Source organism: Haliaeetus leucocephalus, unplaced genomic scaffold (assembly GCF_000737465.1).
Source record: "Haliaeetus leucocephalus isolate CR32 unplaced genomic scaffold, Haliaeetus_leucocephalus-4.0 Scaffold157, whole genome shotgun sequence".
Classification (NCBI taxonomy): domain Eukaryota; kingdom Metazoa; phylum Chordata; class Aves; order Accipitriformes; family Accipitridae; genus Haliaeetus; species Haliaeetus leucocephalus.
In genome coordinates, this window is record NW_010972593.1 from 2,028,251 (window position 1) to 2,045,944 (window position 17,694).

The 17,694-nt window shown below is 43.2% G+C and overlaps 1 protein-coding gene across 3 annotated transcripts in view; it reads right to left on the reverse strand.

The window, feature by feature from the left end:
* The window catches only part of RFX2 (regulatory factor X, 2 (influences HLA class II expression)), a 28,172-nt gene extending 10,692 nt beyond the window's left edge, over nucleotides 1-17,480 (reverse strand). Inside the window, exons 1-6 of one of the 3 annotated variants that reach the window (XM_010562281.1) lie at nucleotides 17,371-17,480; nucleotides 14,595-14,684; nucleotides 13,525-13,601; nucleotides 12,591-12,855; nucleotides 8,193-8,267; nucleotides 1,661-1,842 (exon numbers count right to left, since the gene is read on the reverse strand). In XM_010562281.1, the coding sequence (XP_010560583.1) occupies nucleotides 1,661-1,842; nucleotides 8,193-8,267; nucleotides 12,591-12,855; nucleotides 13,525-13,601; nucleotides 14,595-14,684; nucleotides 17,371-17,475 (794 nt within the window). In that variant the 5' untranslated portion in view covers nucleotides 17,476-17,480. Of the gene's footprint in view, nucleotides 1-1,660; nucleotides 1,843-8,192; nucleotides 8,268-12,590; nucleotides 12,856-13,524; nucleotides 13,602-14,594; nucleotides 14,685-16,067; nucleotides 16,485-17,370 lie in introns of those variants that run through there. The other 2 variants (XM_010562283.1, XM_010562282.1) reach the window with 2 other exon arrangements.
* Nucleotides 17,481-17,694: the final 214 nt, after the last annotated feature.

Sequence of the window (17,694 nt, forward strand, 5' to 3'; positions counted from 1 at the left end):
AGATGTGTCAGTTAAAGTTTTTCCACCAAACTGGAATTTTTCAGTCCCCAAGTGTCTACTTTTGGGAACGAGAAGGACAATTACGCAGCCATGGATACATGACAACAGTGTGTCCAACTTGGCTTTAGCCAATTTGTCACTAACAACGGTTGAGCTGAGGCCTCACTGGGAGAGGAGACCGAGCCAGGGGAGCAGCAGCAGAGCCTCCAGAGCCCTTACTGGGGATGCTTAAAATTCATTTGCTGTGTCTGGAGGCACCCTAAATCCAATGATGCTTCCTATTGGAAAATTACATAGAGAAATTTAAGAGAGGAATATTTGGCAAAGAATTAACCCCTTCTTCCTTGTTGGGGAAATTTTGTTTTTTTCAAGGACATGCTTGAATCGTTCAGTCTTTCTCACTGTACTAAAGTGTTTTACATGCACTGAGTGCTCAGGTACAAAGTACGCTTTGGCCATGTCTTAAGTGATTTTAAGTGCCTGCAAATTAAATAACAGCTGCATTTATAATCTAAATGAATGAATAAGAAAATAATGGTGGACAGCTTTTTCCATATTTATTGAGGTTTACTGTGTCCTCCCCAGCCTGCACATTTGCAATTTTAAGTGGTTTTTTTGCTTGTTTGTTTTTTCTTTAATCCTTGATGGGATTAAAGAATTTCTCTCCTCTAAAGAAATTATTTCAGAGCTCTTGCACTTGGACCAATCTACAAAAATCCAAACTCTCCCCAGCTCTTCCTACGACTGTTGCCTCCACATTCCAGCTGTGGAATGCCCCGGACGCATCTGGTTTTGTTCTTGTTTAGAAGCCTAAATATCTAAGCTTGAATTTTATTACAAAATCTTACACAACCAGAACAATCACTGTTTCTCTAGTGCATTAGCTACTTTTTTAAAATTAGAAGCTGGGATAAAATGCAAACTCAGCTGTGTAAGCCATGCAGATACTCTGGATGCTCCCTTGAAGGACACATACGTAATTACAGCAAGTATAATTTCTTATGTTATGCTTTTGTTATAACATCCTATAGATCTTTGATGTTTTAAAACAAAAAATTCTGTCACAAGATTCAGCCTGTCACTTTGGAAATTTAAGAAATAAGCCATTCACATCTGTACAGCTTGTCTGCATCAAAGACGTGGTCACAGGTTGTGTTCTCATCCGTGATGGAGGACCTTTACTGGACCCAAAGGGAGAAACAGTTTCACTGCACCAGAATTTTGGGGTCTGCAGCTGACAGTGGCAATTGTGAAAATTACTTATTTCATCTTTTTGAGACAGTAATGGAATGAGAAGCAGCCTAAGTTCAAATAAAATATTCTTAGACTCGTTAGGAAATGGACTTAGACCAAATTCCACTGTGTGGCTGGACAAGGCACTGCCACCAGCAACCTGGAGCATGTCTGAAATTAACTGTATTGTCAAGCCTCTCACACCACTGATTCACGGTGAGAAAGCAGATTTGCCTCGTAACACACAGAAATTACTTCTGTGCCTCAGAATAGCAATTCTTTTTCCCACATGACCATGGTTGGTTGTTTCTGTAGATCTCAGAAGAAAGACCTGTGCCTGCTAAATGATGCTCAGTAGGTTCTCAGTACGCATGTGAGAAGTTGTAGGAGTTTGGGGGTTTTTATTTAAATGTAGATTCATACCAACCTGGTTCCCAGGCGGCGAGTCCTCAGCCCCATGAACACCGAACGGATCAGTTTTCCGAAGGAAGCGGCATTCACTGGATCCAGTTTGTGCTCCTGGCAGTGCCGCAGGTAATGGTTATAGAGAGAGCTCCTGGGAAGGCTGACACCTTCCGCTGTCTCATAGTTGTCCAACAACCACTGGAGCTTTATGTATGGAAAACATAAATAAATAAAGAAGACATGAAAGTCTAAAGAAGGCTGGAATGGGCTGCATCAAACAGTGTCAAGGCTTAAATGTCAGGAGATCCCATCTGACATTAAGAGTTCAAGAGAACTTAATGCTGGGTAGTTAATTTATGTAAGTTTTATAACTTATGCTAGTTGCATTTTTATGAAAGTAAAAGGACCCCCAGCCCAAAGCTAATAACCCAAACAAAAATGCTGTCAGATTTTGCAAGAACATTAAAACATAATCCGCCTGCCATCTCAGTGTCCGCCTTGGATTTGGATGAATTCCTGCAGAGCCAAAATAAAGCTGTAAGAACTCATGTTTTCCAAGAATAAAAACGTTAAGATATTGCCTAAGAGGAATAAATTTTAGGGGAACCAAATATGCTGCAAAGTCTTTATTAATTTGAAGATTGGCATGTCTGCAACTGTTCCCTTAACAATAAAATTAACAGTTACCAAAGCAACCTTAAAAATCTGAGGTGGTCCATCTATTTTTCAAAATTTACTGTCTGAACTTCTTCTGACATTTGTTGATTAAAGTTTGCAATCTATATAAATCATTTATACCCAGCTGGTCTGAAAGGGCAGGCCTGGAGCACAATGTCAACACAGGAATTAAAATGCGAAAACCCCAAAACCCCAATCTCCTTTAATTGGCTAAATGACTTCAACATCAATAAAAGAAAGTGCTAGATTAAGTGAATTTTTGAAGGAACTAGATGTACAAATGGACTAAAATCAATAGCTTTGGTAAAAGCCCTTTCAGTGTCGTTAGGGACGTTTGGGATTAACATTTTCAAGACTTCCCTCTCCTTCCAGACCTCCATCCCTGCGGGCACAGGAGGCACAGCTCCACCACCAGCAGCTGCATTCGCACCAGATCAGTGGCAAAACGGACTCAGGTTACGGATGCCAAAATATTAGCCGCGTCATCTCCTTACAACAAATAGTTCAAGCACATATTGTAATTAAGCACAAACCTAGTCTAGAAGTCAATGGGATTTAACCATGCGCATGGATGTACAAGTTGGCCCATGCTTAGGTCCTCTCCACTCATACTCCCATATCTGGCTTTTTTCTACCATTTTCTCTTGCTGAAACCTTGGGGTCCCAATTCACCACTATTCTCGAGTTTTATATCCATAACTCTGTGAAAATACAACCTGAAATGCACAATGACATCTCTGACACCTCACTCCACTGAGTTATTTTCAGTTTATGTATTTCATACCCCACTTTGCTCTCACACAAAGGTTTTTCAGCACCTATGAATGTATGTTCTGTGGTTATCATTCACATACCCAAATTTAAACTTCTGCTACATCAAATAAGCTGAATCCAAAGCTGTACAGTTGAAACTATTTCATTCGTTAGTTGGGTTTGACCCATCAGTTTTGGTGGCCTTTGGAGCAGACCAGGGGCTGCCACAGCTGGAAGAAGAAAAACCCCTTGGCCATTTTCCCTTCTGTCCTGCTTTTCACAGAGCTGCTTGTCACCTTCCCACCTTCCTCCACTTACACATCATCCAAGACACTCTTTGATGTGTTCTTCCACAGACAAAGATCTTTCTGACCTCCAAACCCTACAGTCCTAAGAGGTGGTGTTTGCTAATGATCCGCGTCCCTTCATGCTCTCGTCTGCAGAAGAGACATCCCTGGGAAGCCCCAAAAAGCTGTTCCGTAGCCCTGAGCCTCCCCCACCCCTTAAGCCATCTCTAACAAAAGTGGACCCCAGAGTTTTTGATATAAAAGACCAGCTGGAGCTCAATTTTTAATTAGCCCACATCTATGCTAATTTTGGCCCATCCCCTGTATTTAAATGATTAATGATTAAGAAGGTTTTTTTTTTTTTTTTTTTTACCATTTATTTTATTTATCCTATGGAAGATACTGAATGTGGATCAGCTATTTATTTTCTAAACATGTTCTAATTCCAAGCCTTAAAAAAAAAAAAAAAAAGTTGCATGTTACTATGGAAAATTCAGATATAGGTAAAACCCTCTCATTTAAATTTGATCCTAGACATTTTTAGTCTAATCCCCGATATTTCTAGAATATTCCCTTCGTCTTCCAGCTTTCTTTTTCTGCAAGTGTCTTTTTATACTCCTTTACACATTACAGAGTTTCACAATATGAACTCCCACGATTGAATTAGAAACCTATTATGAAACGCACAAAAGAGCTTAAAAAAAGAAATGTCAGAATGTAAATAATTTTCAAAACATGATTTTTGCTCTTCCTGCATTAGTAGTAGCAGACCGGGCACTTAAAATGAGAACATTAAAGATTCTTTCCATTTGTGTCCCTTATTCTGTTTACTTTTTGAATTTTGCTCAGTTGTGACAATGACAAGATATTCTACAGTTTCATTTCTGTTTATACTACAGTCAGGTTTCAATAAAATCACTATGCAGCCATATGCTGCTTTGTTTGTTATAGGCACTACAGGGGAACATTGCGATTTCATTTCTACTTTAACTTTATTTCTATTGACTGTTTGTTTTGTTTTTAAAAAAAATAATCTTCAGCAAAAACCTTGTCCTTGTTCAATTCAAGGATGGCTCTTTAAGGATGGAAAAAGTGATACATGGGCCTGTCTGAGACAAGAAAAAACCTTTTTTTTCTGAAGGTCCAGGTTTGGAAAGGTTTTCTTATGGGCACTTCTATGAAAAAGAAACCACTGAGGACACACATTTATGGTTCGTATTTAAGGTGGTTTTATCTGAGACTAAGAGGAGCAGGTTCCTAGGTCCCCGCTTAGTCCAGCTCAGAGTTAGGACAGACCATGGACCACCCGTGTGCCTGCCGAGCACCCCGAGCTCAGCGATGGGGAGAAACGCTTCCCCCGCACCAGGAGTTCCCTGCTCGACCCCACCAATCTTTTGCAATTAAAGTTTCATCAAAAACTGTATATTGTCTTGGAAAGTCTCTTTTCCAGAACAAGTGCCTGTCAGCTCTGGTCCCTTGCATAGTTAAACCCCCAGCTATCCATGTACATGAGCACAAGCTCTAGCATCCCCCGAGCAGGAGATTCATCCTTCATTAGGTCATTACATTCCGCCCCCGGGTAAGGGAGAGTTATTCCCTTTAACAGTTTTCCTACTTCTCTGTTCACTCTCATTTTAGGTGTTTCCACCTAATCACCATTTGGGGATAAGATCTTTTCCTCAGGGGAAAAAGTCCATCAGCACCTACCTAAGAGCCATTCACCCACAGGGAAGAAGTCCAATGTTTTTGGGGGTGTTTATTTTGGGGTGGGTTTTTTTTGTTTTTTTGTTTTACAGGCAGTGAGGAAAAAATGCATTTTCCTCCTGTTCCTATGAGTGCTATGGATATCTAGGAGCCGCAGGGCCTCAGGCAGGTTAGAGCATCCAACTGCTTCCTCAGGTGCCAGCTTTAGGCACTCATGTACAAAAATTGTAGCCATTTTTCTCAATTTCTTTGCATCATCTGCCAGCTCATAATTGGCAAAGAAGTAATCCTCTGACCCAGTGACTCTGGAGTACACTTGTGAGCAGAGGTTTTTCAGTAACAGTAATAGATTGACATGATTTCATTAGAAACATCATGTGTCACTGGGGTATTAACATTAGCTTAGGCTTCCAGATTTGATATTTCAAGTGCACTTAAATAACCTCTCAGAGAGTTTTTGAAGCACAATTATGTTATCAAGTGTGGCTCCATTTCACATTGACTTTGTTTAAACAGCATTATGAAAAAAAAATCTCTCTTGAGTGAGATACATTTCATTTTCTTTTTTTTCTTTTTAAAAAAAAAAACCCAAAGATTCCTGGCATGTAACCTCTGCTGATGGCACAAGATAAACCATTACGCTAAGAATTTACAGATTTGCAAAATGGGAAATTTAAAATGAGGGACAGAACACTTAATGAAAAAATCTGCAACCTTAAGACTAAAAGCAATTAAGTCACAACTAAGAGCACAATTAGCATTACCTCACAACTTCCTCTGCTACTAGCTTTTGTCAAGCTCATATTTTGCTTTCAGCCTTGAAAAATCACAGTCACCTGCTGCTTCACCTTCTGGTTCTCATGTACAAGCGTGACAATATCGTGTGTCAGTCACACAAGCATTTGGGATAGGTAATCCTCTGTCTGTTTTTTTGTTTTGTTTTTTTTAACATAAAGAGGTGGGACTGGGACCTGAAACATCCCGGACAGCAGAAACCCTTGTAACACAGCATGTGCCAGGGAAGACGTGCAGAGAGGCTCAGTGCTGCACCCTCATCGGGCTGTCCCATACACTGTGGTTGGGAGCAACCTCTGGCAGCCTCCAGTCCCCAGGTGGTTGATGCCCCATCCCTGGAAACATTCAAGGTCAGGTTGGACGGGGCTCTGAGCAACCTGCTCTAGTTGAAGGTGTCCCTGCTCATGGCAGGGGAGTTGGACTAGGTGACCTTGAAAGGTCCCTTCCCACCCAAACCATTTGATGATGATTCTGTGATTCCAGTCCAGCCCCCTACTCAATTCAGGGCTCAATTCCAAGGGAGGTCAGGTCCCTCAGTCCAGTCAAAAGGCTCATTCAGTTGAGTCCTGAGAACCAACGCAGGCAGAGGCTGCACAACCTCCCCAGGCAACAGAACCGACCTTCCTCCAGCTCTGGAAAGAAATCGCCTGATCCAGTTCTGCAATGTGCTGCGTTTCCTACAGGCACTGCTTGTACCATCGCCTCCTTGTTATTCCCACATGTCTGCAGACATCGCTCCGTGCTCCAGAAAGGCAGAGCAAGGACACTGGAGGTTCACGGGGCAGCAAGGGCCCCACACATTTCCTCGGCTCAGGCAATTACCCACCCCAGCCCGGGAGCTGCCCAGGGCAGCATGTTGCTTGTGCGTGGACCCACATCTTCAGCAGGGAGGAGCAGAGAGCTGATGTGTACACACATGCTCAGGAAGTAGTTTATTTCCTTTAGAATTTGTAAGAGAACTTAAGCCTTCTGCCAAACTATGAACTGTGACCTGAGAAGAGAGACATTAAGTTCTTTACTTCTACCCTGCAAGACAAGGGTGGGGAAGATCTGATCAGAGGCTGGATTGGGCCCCAACTCCATCCTGTGCAGCCTGCAATCAGATGAAATCTCTTTTCTACCTTCGCTTACTTTCCTCTGCCCTTTTCCTGCGTTTTTTTCAATACCACACCACGACCCACCCCATCCTGCTCTGCACTGGGACGGACAAGAAAAATTCTGCAGAGCAACATTATCCTTAGACAAATCTGCGTGGCACTCAGGGCACAGCACAGGCATGTGAGCACGGCGACAGCCTGGGACAGAAGGATGCACAGAGATGCTCAGAACACAAACTACCAGCCTGATTCTGCAGGTTTGTGTTTCACCAACTACAACAAGGAACCTTCAATTTCTAGAAGCTGAAATAAGGATCGAACTCATCCGGGAGCCCTGGCTTGGAGTTCAACATCAACTTAAGAGCATCAGACTGTTAGGTTTAATGTTCCTTTCATTTTCTCAGGCTATTTCTCTAGGGTGAAGAGGGCAAAGATTTTTTTTGCAGAACCAAAGAATGACAACAGATCTACCCTCAAATACAAAGCAAAAGGAAATCTGTTAGAATAAAGAAGTGCCACTTTGTGCACTGTGATTTATCAGTGCAGAACATGCTTCAGCCTAATCCAAAACACAATGAAGTGAAGGCAAGTCCAATGACTTCATCAGGACTTGAATTAGACCCTTCAAAACTCACACAAGCATGTGCTCACCGTTAAGCATTACTGCATGGGAGTCATAAACCATGATGCAGAAGGCCCAGTAGAATAGTGGGAACTTCACACAAAGCAGGGAAATTGTTGGCATAGTGAGAAGAGAGAGGTCTAGCAAATGGATTTAGCATAGCATTGTAACAGTAATGGTCTTCCTGAGGCACAGAAAGAGGCAATAAAGGCATTCACAGGCTTTTGGTATGTGCTATCTAAGGGATATCTGTCATGATTCACGCCAAGTTATTGCTGTAGAATTGCAAGTTATTTTCCAGCCATCTTTCAATTCCAGTGAAAGAAAAGAACTTCTTCAAATGTGTTTATCTAATTGCCAGCAATTTCCATTGCAAGGCAGATGAGATAAATAAACACAGGCTAAAGGCAGTTAACAGAATCCAGAGCATCTCATAAACAAACATTAACATCATGGCACTTTTTGCAGATTCTTGGTCCTTGGGAATGGGCTGCTTTGGGCAGCACAGCTGAATCACAGGCTGCTTTGAGTGGCTCATGCTGTTGAATACACCAAAGGGCTACAAATAATGCTCCTACCAAAGCAGGAAAAAGGTTGTAAATTCCGATTGTAACTTACATGGCTGTTGAGCAAACTGCTTTTGTGTGATGTAATCCCTTCATTTTTTTGTAGGTTTTCAATCGCCATTTCAAGCTAAAGAAAATGTGCACAGGGAAAAAAAAGGAAAAAAGAAAAAGAAAGGAAATCAGATAGTTAGCAACAGCCAGGATTATTATTTCTTTATTAATATTTGAATGATTAATGCTTTGTATCAACAGGCTTGTGAAAAAGAGGCAAACAGATGAGGCACAGTCCTTATGGGATGAAGCTGCAGAGACGTTATTGTATGGCATGCAAACTAACAACACAGCAAGAATCCCTGTTAGGGTGAAAGAGTGAGGCCAGGGGAGGGCTTTTGATGTTCCACTAGATGCATTGCCCTTTTATAAAAGAGAAGCAGTTTTCCTTCTCCTTTCCCCTCCATGCCTAGACCAAACCACCACCAGACAGATAAGCTGCAGTAGGTCAAAGGAGATTTGCTCCAGAGAAGGTGCATTTTACCCAGACCTTTCAAGGAAAACTGGAAGTAATGACTTCAGTTATTATTACTTCTTAACATTTTGATAAAAATCTAACGGAAACTAAATAAAACAGGGGCACAAGGAGGGTTGACACAGAGAATGAATAAGCTGGAAAGGGTAAGAGCTCTTTGCTACTGAAGAGAACTGCAAAGGGACTCTGAAGGAAGAAGACAGGTTTCAATTAAGTGAGCTTCTTCCTGAGAAGACAGCCTGGCACATCTTGATGCTACTTGTGCTCATTTCCATTAATCTCAGAGCTTCTGCAAGCGGAGTCACAGTGAGGCATTCTGGCCCCTGAAGAGCCTCCTTGCTTCCCTCTGTGTAGCTCCTGTTCTACTTTCAGCCCAGCTATGGCTGCTGCCTTGTGCTCGGACCCTCTCCTGGACCCTTGCCTTCTCCTTTCTGCTGCTGGGGCTCCCTTGGCAATCTCTAGCAAACTACTTAGCAGATGACTGCTGGTCCCAGAGCTCTAGTGCGCCTGAGCACAAGTTTTTTGCAAGTCAGGAAGGAAAAAAGAATGCCAAAACAAAAAAAAACCCAACCAAACCAACCACATTAAGGGATTGGCAGGAGCAGAACCTGCTGTTTCTCTCCAGTAGATGTTCTCAAAACCCTGTTATCTGTGACCTGTTAGTGCAGGCAGGACAAGGCAGCACATATCAGCCAGTAAAACTCCCAGTCAGCAGCTGTCTCTAGCATCTGTCCTCATTTAACATGCAGGGTCGTGCACTCATCAGTAGGCACAAGCACAAAGCATCTGCAGGAAGATCTGCCAATGGCCTCCTTCACTCGCTAGCTAGCTCCTGCACTCCACTTTGCACTGACTCATAGCGCGGTGAAGATAAAGGTCGAGGTGAAAACAGCCATTTACAAAACCAAGCTCTGTCAGGAAGGTGGGAGAACAGAACAAATCAGATCTAACTTCTGAAGTAACATTAAACAACCAAAGACGCAGTCTGTGCCATATCCATGTCTGAACATGATACTCTGTCCAAGCACCTCCAGCACACGTCCCTTGGTTTCCATCCAAAAATGCCATCACCATGGCACTTCTCAAGAAGTTATCACTGAATTCAAAAACAGGTCAGTCACACATAGTCAGTGGGGTGGTTTTTTTTGAGAAAACTGTCTAACACACCGTGATGTATCATGAGGAACCAAAGACTGATTGCTGATGCAGCCTTCAGGAAATGAGTCAATGTTAGAGGGAGACACCATTTCCTTCCTCTGTTCAAGGAGCAGCGCAGTGCCAGTTGAGCAACACCTCTTACGCAAGCACAGAAACACTGCCTGTCCTTTTGGCATTTTGGTAAACGTCCCATACAAATGGACACCTTGCATCTGCAGAAAAAAATATTACAGGGGAAAGGCTAAAAGCTCTTAAACGCCTCAGCACAAAGGTGAGGAGCTCTGAGGACCCACTTATGGGAGGTCTCAAGGATCTCCTCTCTTGGTATAGCCTAATTTAAATGAAGATTAATAGTGCTCTATTGGCACAGGCATTGAATGGGACTGCTTCATGTCCTGTTCAGCCCATTCGATGGAGCAGAACATCATTATTCCAGCAGATATGGAAGACAGGTTTCTTTAAATATTTGAAGATTTTATTTTAGTGTACATACAGTCTTTACCAAATGTCCCTCAAACTCCTGAGGCAGCTCTTACACCATTGCTAATTCTGAAGCTCTACCTTGTTCCCAGTCTCCTCTGAAGATATTCTCCTTGCTTTGGAGGTCTCAGTGCCAGCTCTGCTCAAGCATTCAACACCCTCCAAGCCCTTTCGCTTCCCCATTCCTTGCAGCTGCCTCTCACGTTGCCAAGCCCTCACATTGCTGTCCACTTTGACATCCATCCTCTTTGCACTATATTCCCAAGGCCACACGCAAACACTACGTCTTCCTTGGGTACATCAGCATGAACTGTACTTTTTTTTTCTCTCCACAAAGCTCTTAATCCTGCCCTAAATACATTTTGCCAGGACTACAGCCTCTCCGGCCTCTTTAACACCAGCCTTTCCTATTCTCTGTTTAAGCAAGACATTGCAAGAAAAAATAATGTTCCTACCCATTGATGTGATTTAGTCATTGCTCTCCTTAAGCCTTCCACTATCTGTCCACCCATTATTATGTGAAATTCAAAGCAGTTATCATGGCTCTGCTCTATCCCCCTCTGACTCTGGTCTGTGCTGAAAGAACTGAAAGCCACACACAGACACATCCCTATACTGTCTTCCATGCACTATTTCACCCTCTTGAGCCCCTCCACAAGATCCACACACATTTTGTTTTAAAATATCTTCAGAAAGTTCATTCCTACATGCAACTGAATTTATTTCAGATGCATTTTCATAAAGGTCACTTTTAAACTCTTTTTTTGCTGAACAGCTTTATCTCATGTGATAGACAGCTACAAACTAAATCTGTTCATGGGACATTTCTATTGACACATATTCTACTTGGGCTTTTTATATTATGCCCATCATCATGGAAATAAAAAAAAAAAAACCAAACCAAAAACCAAGAGTAATTTTGTGCAGCTCTGCAAGATGCAGTCCCACGCAGGTGACAAGATCAGCAGTTACTTCCTTCAAAATAACACACCCAAGCAAAAATCAGAAGATGGTCCAATGCTAGTTTTTAACTACGAACAGTTAAAATACATACAAACACACACAATTCTCACACAAGAAATGAACCCCAGCTCATCCAGATGTATCTGTCATTTTCTTTTCCACCCAAATCTAAGGACTTCTCCCCTGTTTTGACCTAAGGCAGAGCACATTTACTCCAGGATCAAAGGCAACCTTTCAAGGCCCAAAGATTAAAAAACCATTAAGTCCATATTCTAAAACTCTGTGGGAAAAGAAAGTACAACCTAACCAGCCAGATTTGCAAGAGTACTCAGTAGCAAACAGCTCCTGTTTTTTTCCCTGGGTGGTGCTGTTCACATCTTAAAATCTGGCCCCATATACTGAATTACACCTACATTTGTAATTATGTTTACATAACATATACAAATGTATAAACACACGCAAGTCAGTCTGGAAAGGAAGGTGAGCAGTGTCCCAGAAAATGAGCTCCAACCCACTCCTGGCAGCAGCTGCTACTAAGGGCTGGTAGATTCTCAGATAAAAGTCCTGGTAGCTTCGAGCTGCGGAAAAGCTGGTTTGGGTTAATAGTTGTATCCCTCTGAGTCCCACACAGCTGTACAGTTGTGCTTCTAGCAACCTGGCACCTCAACTGACAGTTGGAGGGACATGATTAAAAAAAATTAGAGATTTAAAACATTTCTGTTTGATCAGTATTGTCCCTAAAATACATTTTCTGTAACATATGGCACGGACAGAATACACAATGGTGTAGGAGATGATACATACAAAGACTTTTCGATCACTGTGCATTTGGCATGATCAGCTTGACATACCTTATGTGCTAATTTTCCACTGTGTTAGTAACGGATTTTTCAGGTCTCTTCATAATTAAAAATATATTTATATATTTCTTTATTTTGGGTAAGGCAAACGCCGTGTTCAGATATTATACTTATTAGAAAATGTAAATACAGACAATTCTTTTGAATTGGAAAGACAAAACATTTTGCTCTGGGAAAAAAACCAAAATCCCCGAGAATTTTCTTTTATGTCCATGCTGCATAATTTCAGTGATCCACTAGAAAGTTTGACAAGCCTCTGCCCACCAGCAAAAGAGACATTCCAAACTCCCATTGAAAAATATCTGTAGTACACCAGTGTCTATTCTCTCCCTTGCATTTGCATGGCATGTTATACAGACATATACACAGTGATAATGATAGGAATTTTTATTTTCTGAAGGCTTTTCAGTTCCCTTGGAAAAATTCCTGGCCCCCGAGCTGCAACATCTGCAGGGCTACATACCGTTGCTGGAGAGGAGCGTGAAGTATGTGACAGAGAATGTCTAGTGTTTTCCATCCCCCCATGAATGAGATAGGCTCCCGAGCCGGAGAGGATCGGACTTCCCCCAATGTCCATGGTGATGCCCACCATGTTGTGAGAGGGAATGGCTGTAGGAGAGGATGCCGCTGTAGTCACCTGAGCTCCACCTCCCTGCGATTCGAAATAGGATGCTGCACTGCTGGGGGCGTAAATCTGAGCTTCGGTGTTGTAGGAGTAAGCGGCTCGTCTGTCAAAGGAACAATAGGGTCAGGAGGGGGAGAGTGGCTTGCAAATCTAAAGTCATGGACAACAGTTTCTGAAAGCTGGACCACCTTTCGAAAAAAACTCCATTTTTGGTGGGATTTGCTCCATTGAAATTGAACCCTGTGCTGTAAAAGTCAGTCCTGACAATGTTAAGCAGTCCTGTGACAGCCCTGGAGCAAAGGCCCACAGCCACAGTGAGAGCACAGAGCCCAGGAGTTGCTCTGCAGCCACTGTAGGCAACCTCGGTGCAGAAGGCTGAGAGCATCCTGGAGGGCAGCAGCCCCAAAGCAGGGGGCACAGCAGACAGGAGGAAGAGGAAACCTTACAAAACCCCCTTCTTCCTCTAGCAGTTATGCTCTGGTTTCTAAAGCTGCCCCACCTCACCACACAACGGGCTGGGCAGAGGAAAATACTGGATGCCCTGGAGAACAGTCCCTCCATGAGGACACCACCTCCTCCAAGGCTGGAGTCTGGCTGAAACTAGCCCCCACACACAACGTAACATGTGAAACAGTTGTTCCTACTCTTCCTCCTTTTAATGGTGGGCAGTGCCAGCAGCAGAGCTGGGATGGAAGGATCCTGGGAGGACCAAAGGGCTCAACCCAACTGGGAGGGGAACAGGGCTCTGCTACGGCCAACAAGAGACTCTTACATGGTTCCATTGGTATAAACAGCTTCTCCTTCCACATACTGGACCTGGGATGGATATACGTGCTGCACGGATTGCACCTGAAACAAATACGATAAACTTGAGTTACAGATATGTTATTGCCTAGGAACAGCAGGAGAAATTGCATATTACATCCTTAAACAACTTTCAACCTCACCTTGGCATTTAGGCTTTCTTTTTAAAAGAGAAAAGAAAAACAAAACAAACAAAAACCTGACATGCTTAGGAATCTCAAAGGACATATTTATTTTAAAAGGTCACATTAAAATAAATAAATAAGTAGTTGCTCCATGAGCAGTGGAAACAATGGAGCTGGGTTTCCTCTGCACACATGTGTCAGGGCTGGTTCTCCACTGACTAATAAGGGTGAGATCATGCTGCAGCCTTTCCTTCAGAGAGGAGGTTGGCAGTGTCCATCTGCACCCCAGCCCCTTTTTTAATGGTCTGGGAGGAACGTAGTTGCCCTCTGTCAAGTTTTTTTTCTGAAACTGAGCAACCAAATAAAAAATTGCTAGAGGAAAAAGTCAAGAGAGTCAGACTCACTGTACACATGAAGCAGCACCACATATGCCTGGTTTCTTAGGAAACAAGGACTGCAAAAGGCAAAGTTCAGATAAACAAAAATGCTTGCATGGCTCTGTCACCTAACCTTTCTGTGAAGCCACATGCAGTCAGTACATTTATTTGTGTAATTAAAAAAAATCCCAAACACTTTGCCTCTAAAAAAGTCTTTACAGAGGAGGACTGTTTTTAAATGGCAATTAAAAGCATCCATCAAATCTTCAAATATATGAAAGACAACTGCTACAGTAAAGGTTCTTTCTAAACTTTACATATTTGAGAGTCTCTTTTGCCATCAGTCTAAGAAAGGAAGAGAGACATGGAGAAAGCTGCTCTCACAGTGATCTCCCGTTCTCTAATTGCACACAACTCTTTAATTAAGAGCATGGATTTTTCTAAGCAGCTCTCTGGCACAGTCTTAAATGTTGTGTGGGACGTGGGGTCCTGTTGACATGGAGTCCCTGGGTGGTGTCTCACTCCAGAGGTATTACCTGTTGTGGAACCTGCTGAACTCTGGGAACAGAGATTTGCTGCATCTGCGCTCCTTTGGGAGCGGAGCCTGCTGCTTGGACCAAAACCCTCTGAAAGAAGAAGATATAGTAACATACACTTAATTTCAGTCTGTAACACAGATGAGTTAGGTATTCTCTTTCAAACTTTCATGGAAAGCTTGTGTCCTACTCCAGCATCAGCAGTACCCCTCACTTAGTGTCCCTGCGGTCCCCATCCTTCCAATGTAATCTGCACCAGACACCAGCCTGAACTCAGTACCCAGATCTTGGGAAAAGCTGGATTCACATTTTCTGACATGCATCATCTTTAAGTCTCTACACAAGGAAATAACAGCTAACAGTTGACTGATGGGAGGAGCTCAACGTGAGGTTCAGTCGCAGCTAAACAAGAACCACTCCTCACACATTCACATTTTCCTCCTACGGTTTCTTCTCTTACAGCTGCTATACCAAACCACACTCTGCCTCCTGCAACAAGAACTCACACTCTCCAAGGCACCACAGCCCTTACGGTTTCTACCAGCACCAAGGCTCTGATGGTTCTGCATCTCCTTTCAATGCTGCCAAGGGCACAGAAACGCTTTGTGTTGCCTTATGGTGGTCACTGTCCTCTACCTCTGCACTGTTATTTCCACTGTCCCCCTGCTCTTTGTGTAATGCTCAGCATTCCGTTTGAGGTTGGACACACATCTCGTAGAGTGCTCAGCACCTTGCAGATCCAGCAAAACAAGCATGGGGATGTGGTGGATGGAAAGAAATGATTCAGTGAGGCCCATGGGAACAGAGCCAAATATCAGTATGGCCTTTTAAACTGATGAGGACCTTCTCCAAGGAGACAGTCATCCTCTGTGGCTTGAGGCTTTAAAAATACCCAGCAGATTGGGCCAACAGAAAAAAAAGCTGCAAAGCAATCCCACATGAATCCTAGAAGAGACCTTGACAATTACTGGCTAGCTTATGTGTATGTAGTTACGGGTTTTAGCCCTCTGTTACCCTCCCAACGTGCCCTTTGTAACCAGCCAGAAATTCTATTCTAGCAGAATTATAGGAATATGATAATTGCCCAGATTTCTGGGCAGCCTCTACATCACCAGTCCCGAGGCTGACCTTCAGCAAGTCTGGATACATTGGAGATCCTGCAGCTGAGCCAGTACACTAATGCCAACCATCACTTTGTCCATTCTCTCTCCAAAAGAGGTTGTAACCAGTGCATGATGGAAACATTATAAGCCGTTTTTCAAGTCATGTCTTGGCAGTGCCACCTACGCCAAAGTCTCAGCAAGATCCTTTCCTTTCTCCTACTTTTTACCCATTCTCTGTCATTGCTTCTACCAAATGACACATCTCCTCCTTTGGCGCAGCTGCCCAGCTCAGCTACTTCTGTAATTTGCCACTGTCCGGTTGCTCCTACTACCTTGCTACCTACAATCAAAAAAATTAATCATCCCCAACCTGTAAGATGAGGCCATCCTGTTCATACAGCCTTCGCTCACACTGAAAGGTAGACCAGTGATCAACAACACCAAAGGCTTCAGCCTCACACCAGTCATGCTGCCAGTAGTTCATTCCTAGTATTTTCTTTGTCTTGCTGGTGAGAAAGGAAGGCTCTGGACGCTCCTCCTCTTCAGCAATCTTTCACCATCCTCTGGGTCTTCCTTAATCCATGGAGTTCCACTCGATATTCCGTGTCATGACAACAGCACTGGCAAAGGCTGGACAGGTAATTTCATAATCCAAAGTCGATGGGTTTTCTAAACTTCTTTAAGACGTTGTCATAGTCAAATTCACACTAATGACCAACAATCCCTAAGATACTTGACACTATTGATCAGCGGTATCCACATCATTACAATACGAACAAGAAACGTCACCCAGAGAAATCAAAGATGGGAAGGCTGAGAGATGACAGCGAGCTGGTCAACCAAGCACCGAATCACACGACGTGAATTTCCCTGTCTCCTGGTGAATCGAATGCTCCTACCAATTCACAATTTTTAATTGTTCCTTTTCATCAGCATCCAATGGCAGCTACTTCTGCTCACTTGGGAGTTGGAGAAGGGTGTAGCCAAGTTATACCCACCCATCCTCTTCTCCCTCCAGCTTCCTGCGACAAAAACTTCTTTTGATAGTTCCCCAAAAGGCATAAAAAGGAACCAGTTTTACTTAACCCTTCCCGTTTTGCAGTAGGTAGTTTTCATTCATCAGCTGAAGCTACCATTTCTCTCCTATCAGGAGACCTCCCACGTGCATCATATTCATGTATATGAATCATGAGTCCCCCTTCCCCAATTTAAAATGTCAGGATCCACCTACCAAAGGAAGAGACCAGCACGTGGCTCCTCCACCCTCTCCCTGCATTAGCACTCCCTCCACCTCTTCTCTGTTGAGCTCAGTAGCTCATTTGCAGAGATGCCTTTAAGGACTGTTTCATTTTCTCTTGCTTTTATTGACACACCAAATAACGACAACAGGATATTATACTGAAGCAAACACCAAACTGGCATGCAACTACTTTCTTGGGTAGCTAAGTTAAAATCCAAATCCCATGTTTTAAAGCTTGCTTATTCGTAGGGCTAACACATGAAATATCTATGGCCTTTATCAACACAAAGTCCAGCAACAGGTTCTCCCCACTAGCTCTACGAGCTGATTAATAATCCTCTCCCTCATATAAAAACCCTGGCTTAAAATACATTTACCAGTAAAGCAGCTCTCTTCTCCATGGAAACGGCATTCCCAGCTGCGCATACGTTACCTGCTGAGAAGCTGGCACTGGCTGCACTACTGGAGCTTGGGCTGATGCAGAAGTGTGAAGTGCCACAGAAGCTGCTGAGTCTGATCCACCCTCTGAACTCTGCATGCTCACTGCTGGGGAGAGCAGAGAGGAGATCAGCCAGGGAAAGCACAGTTGTACACCGCAGCAAACGCCCGAGGAACCCGTGCCTAAAAGGAACAGAATCCCAGTGGAAGATCCAGGGGAAGTGCTAGGAAGGAAGGTAGCTACCTTCCTACACAGAGGACTCTTTTTAGTCTTGGAGCTAATTTTAATACAGTATTATATTAAGAAAAAAGAAAGTTG